The sequence below is a fragment of the Manacus candei genome, unplaced genomic scaffold, assembly GCF_025592945.1.
Source record: "Manacus candei isolate 608988 ecotype Guabito, Panama unplaced genomic scaffold, ASM2559294v1 h1tg000005l, whole genome shotgun sequence".
Classification (NCBI taxonomy): Eukaryota; Metazoa; Chordata; class Aves; order Passeriformes; family Pipridae; genus Manacus; species Manacus candei.
This window is the reverse complement of record NW_026138053.1, coordinates 6,503,944-6,508,318: the sequence shown is the minus strand read 5'-3', so window position 1 is coordinate 6,508,318 and position 4,375 is coordinate 6,503,944. Positions and strand designations below refer to the sequence as shown.

The 4,375-nt window shown below is 59.0% G+C and overlaps 1 protein-coding gene across 1 annotated transcript; it reads left to right on the top strand.

Moving 5' to 3' along the window:
- The first annotated feature begins 1,127 nt into the window (after positions 1-1,127).
- PARS2 (prolyl-tRNA synthetase 2, mitochondrial) lies at positions 1,128-3,852 on the top strand. Its single transcript, XM_051801489.1, has 2 exons — positions 1,128-1,202; positions 2,417-3,852. The coding sequence occupies exon 2, from the start codon at positions 2,442-2,444 to the stop codon at positions 3,849-3,851; it is 1,410 nt and encodes a 469-aa protein (XP_051657449.1). The 5' UTR covers positions 1,128-1,202; positions 2,417-2,441; the 3' UTR covers position 3,852.
- The last annotated feature ends 523 nt before the right edge of the window (positions 3,853-4,375 follow it).

Genomic DNA, 4,375 nt, shown 5'->3' with positions numbered 1-4,375 from the left:
ATCATGCAAGAGCATCAAAAACGTGCCTACTTCCAGCCCTCTATAAACAGGAGTGCACATGAGGATTTCCCATCATAGAAGAATCGTGAAGATTTCTTCAAATCACATCTTTAAATAAAATAAGGATTCATTCTTACTCTTCTATACTTAAACAGGATAATTTAACTCCTGTGAAATCTCCTCCTCTAGTGGAGTACTTTATTATGTGCTTACAGCTGCTCTCAGAGGTGTTTAACTCCCCCTGAGCTGAGGCAGGAGGCTGAAAAGTGCAGTGTGGAGGTCACCAGGTGCTAGGCAATGTCTGTCTGCCAGACTGGACAGCAGAAAGCTGAAATGAGATAAGAAAAAGGCTTTTGATTCTCAGCCCTCCTTCGGGCACACTCCAAGTGGTTGTCTCTAAACACACTGGGACTTGCTGCCCCGAAGACTGAGCCTGGAAGGGGGAGCAGATGGGCTTGTTGCTTTCAAGGATCCATTTTGTCCTGCCCTGCCTCTATTTATTATTTTTCACTATTACATGAGAGTGGTTGCTGTGTAACAACTCTTCCCGGTGGATGGAACTCCTGGATCAAGCCATGGAGTTTGACGTGGGTGATGCCATTCCCGAACTGCAGCTCTTCAGGGACAAAGGGCTCACAACCCAGAAAACACTCGCCACTGAGTGCTGCAGGTGGGCCATCCAAGTGGGCAATGTGGCTCCGTGAGTTAGGAAAGATGAGACATTCCCAGCCGGCACCTGCAGCTGGAGCTGAGGTCGGTCTTCCATAACCATACTCTGGAGGTGACCAAGCCCTCCAGAGCCTTCGCCTCCGGGAGAGGACAGAGCTGGTGAAGATGCTGTTTGAGATGATGGAGGTCGATTCTCCCGAGGGCAGGATGGACGAGCGGCCCCTATCCCTCTCAGCCTGAAGTGGCTGCCTCTCCCATGAGCCGTCAGGATCTTCTCAGTTTCCCAAGCTCTTGTTAATTAAGACGGGTTTAATTAGGAATCCCGGCGGTGCCAGTCCCTGTCCCCGTCCCGCCCCACCGCCCGCCGCTGCAGCCGCGCCTCCCGGCCGGCAGGGGGCGCCCACGCCCCGCCGACGGAACCATAGAGTGCGGGGCGCCCCGCCCACGTCCGGGGGCGCGTGAGTATCCCCCACGTGAGAGGGAGGGGCTCCCATTGGCTGCGCCGGCGGGGCCGGGCGCGCGCGCCCGCGGGTGTAAGTGCGCGCGCGTGCACGTGCGAGTGTGTGAGAACACGGGTGTGTGAGAACACGGGTGTGTGTGTGAGAACACGGGGGTGTGAGAACACGGGGGTGTGAGAACACGGGGGTGTGAGAGAACATGGGTCGGTGTGAGAACACGGGTGTGTGAGAACACGGGTGTGCGCGAGAACACGGGTGTGTGAGAACACGGGTGGGTGTGAGAACACGGGTGTGTGCGAGAACACGGGTGTGTGAGAACACGGGTGTGTGCGAGAACACGGGTGTGTGTGAGAACACGGGTGTGTGTGAGAACACGGGTGTGTGAGAACACGGGTGTGCGCGAGAACACGGGTGTGTGAGAACACGGGTGTGTGCGAGAACACGGGTGTGTGAGAACACGGGGGTGTGAGAACACGGGGGTGTGAGAACACGGGTGGGTGTGAGAACACGGGTGTGTGAGAGAACACGGGTGTGTGAGAACACGGGTGTGTGTGAGAACACGGGTGTGTGAGAGAACACGGGGGTGTGTGAGAGAACACGGGTGTGTGAGAGAACATGGGTCGGTGTGAGAACACGGGTGTGTGTTAGAACACGGGTCGGTGTGCCTGTGTAGGGGTACCTGCACATCCCGGAAGGCGTGCAAGAGTGTGCACCCGGATGTGTGTGCAGGGGTGTGGGTGTGGGTGTGTGCACGCACAGGTGTGTAGGTGTGCCCATGAGGCATTCACATGTGTCCATGTAGGTGTACCTGTACACCCGGAAGGCATGCGGGGGGGATGCTTTTGTGTGTGTGCGTGCATGTGCACATGTGTGCAGGTGTGCCCTTGCAGCGTTCCTACGTATTCATGCAGGAGTATCTGCATCTCCCAGAAGGTGTGCGTGGGGGGGTGGTGTGAATACATGTAGGTGTGCCTGTGCAGCACTCGTATCCATGAGGGGGTACCTGTACGCCTGGAGGCCGTGCACGTGTGTACACCTGGGTGCATGTGCACGTGTATGTAGGTGTGCAGGTGTGCCCATGATGCATTCACGTGTCCGTGTAAGGGTACCTGTATATCCCGGAAGGTGTGCGGGTGTGTGCACCTGGATGCGTGTGCAGCTGTGCGTGGTTACCTCTGTGCTCAGGGTGGCTGCAGACAGCAGCACATCCTGCAGAGTGTCCCAGCAGTGCTGCCCGTGGGTGGGCACGGTCAGTGCTGACCCTGCTCTGTCCTGCTCTCTATCTGCAGGCTCCAGGCCCCCTCCGGCACCACCATGGAGGCCTTGGTCAGAAGATGCCGTCTCCCGGTGCTGGGCGCCCACCAACCCATCAGGCCCCGGCACAGCAGTGCCCTGGGCAGGCCCAGGTGGCTGCTGCTCTCGCAGCTCTTCCAGCCCCTGTCACTGCCGGTGGGCAGTGAGGGGGGGTGGGAGGGACGGCCCGGGGAGCCCACCTGCCGCAGCCAGCGCCTGATGCTGCAAGGGGGGCTCATCCACCCCGCCAGCCCCGGCTGCTACTGCTACCTGCCACCCACCGTGCGCGCCATGGAGAAGCTTGTCAGGGTGATGGACGAGGAGATGCAGGCCCTGGGCGGGCAGAAGCTGAACCTGCCCAGCCTGAGCTCGGCAGAGCCATGGCGCGCCAGCGGCCGCTGGGACCAGATGGGGCCGGAGCTGTTCCGGCTCTTGGACCGGCACAACCACAGCTACTGCCTGGGCCCCACGCACGAGGAGGTGGTGACGGAGTTGGTGGCCTCTCAGAGCAACCTGTCCTACAAGCAGCTCCCGCTGCGCCTCTACCAGGTCACCAGGAAGTTCCGGGACGAGCCCAAGCCCCGCTTTGGGTTGCTGCGCAGCCGGGAGTTCTACATGAAGGACATGTACACCTTTGATGCCTCCGAGGATGCGGCTCGGCACACCTACGACCAGGTGTGTGATGCCTACTGCCGCCTCCTTAGCCGCCTGGGCCTGCCCTTTGTCAAGGTGCGGGCAGCCACGGGCAGCATCGGCGGCACCACATCCCACGAGTTCCAGCTCCCGGCAGACATTGGCGAGGACAGGCTCGTGCTGTGCCCAGAGGGACATTTTGCAGCCAACGTGGAGACGTTAAACGGGGAGCAAACCTCTTGCCCCACGTGCGGGGAGAGGCTCACCGAGACCAAAGGGATTGAAGTGGGGCACACATTTTTTCTGGGCACCAAGTACTCCTCGGTCTCCAACGCCGTCTTCTCCTCCCCTGAGAACAAACCCCAGCTGGCACAGATGGGGTGCTACGGCCTGGGTGTCACACGTATCCTGGCGGCCTCCATCGAGGTGCTCTCCACAGAGGACAGCATCCGCTGGCCAAGCCTCATCGCGCCCTACCAGCTCTGCTTCATCCCCCCCAAGAGGGGCAGCAAGGAGGAGGAGGAGGGAGCGGTGCGGCTGGAGCAGGTGTATGACCACCTGGCCAATGCGCTGCCCCACCTCGCCGGTGACTCAGTGCTGGATGACAGGACACAGCTGACCATTGGCAAAAGGCTGAAGGATGCCAACAAGCTGGGCTATCCCTACGTGGTCATAGCTGGGAAGAGGGCTTGCGAGGACCCCCCAGTCTTTGAGGTTTGGAATCAGAATGCTGGCGAGGTTTTGTTCCTCACCAAGGAGGGTGTCATTGAGTTGCTGAGTAAAGTGCAAGTCCCTTAAATTCCTTGTCTCTGAATATCTCATCTTTGCTGCACTAGGTTTATCTGAACAGCCCTGGTTCCTTTTCAAGGACATGCAGGATGTTGGCAATGGCTCTGGGTGAGCAGAGACAAATCCAGCTCATGTTAGAGCCAGCCGTGGTGTCTTGCAACTGTGCTGGGTGCTGAGATTGAGCAGCAGTCAGCCCCCATTCCCCCCACAGGGCTGGGGATGTTCCTCCCTCTGGGTACAGGTCCCTGCAAGCTGCTTTTACCAGCACATGTAGCCTTGCGTGGCTGTGGGAGCACTGGCAGGGTCATCCCCTCGCTGCCCAGGCCTCTTTTGAGCACACACAAGGCTGGGGCTGCAGAGTGGGATAGGAGACCTTCCTTCACCCTTTTTATGTGCCAAGTTCTCAGCACAAGGGATTTTAAGAGGGAGAGAAAGGAAACCCTTTCTTCTGCGTATTCTCTTTGCAGATACACAGGGTCCATGAGGGTGGAGGTTGCACATGCCAGGCCCGGGGGCTCCCATGAGGAACAGCA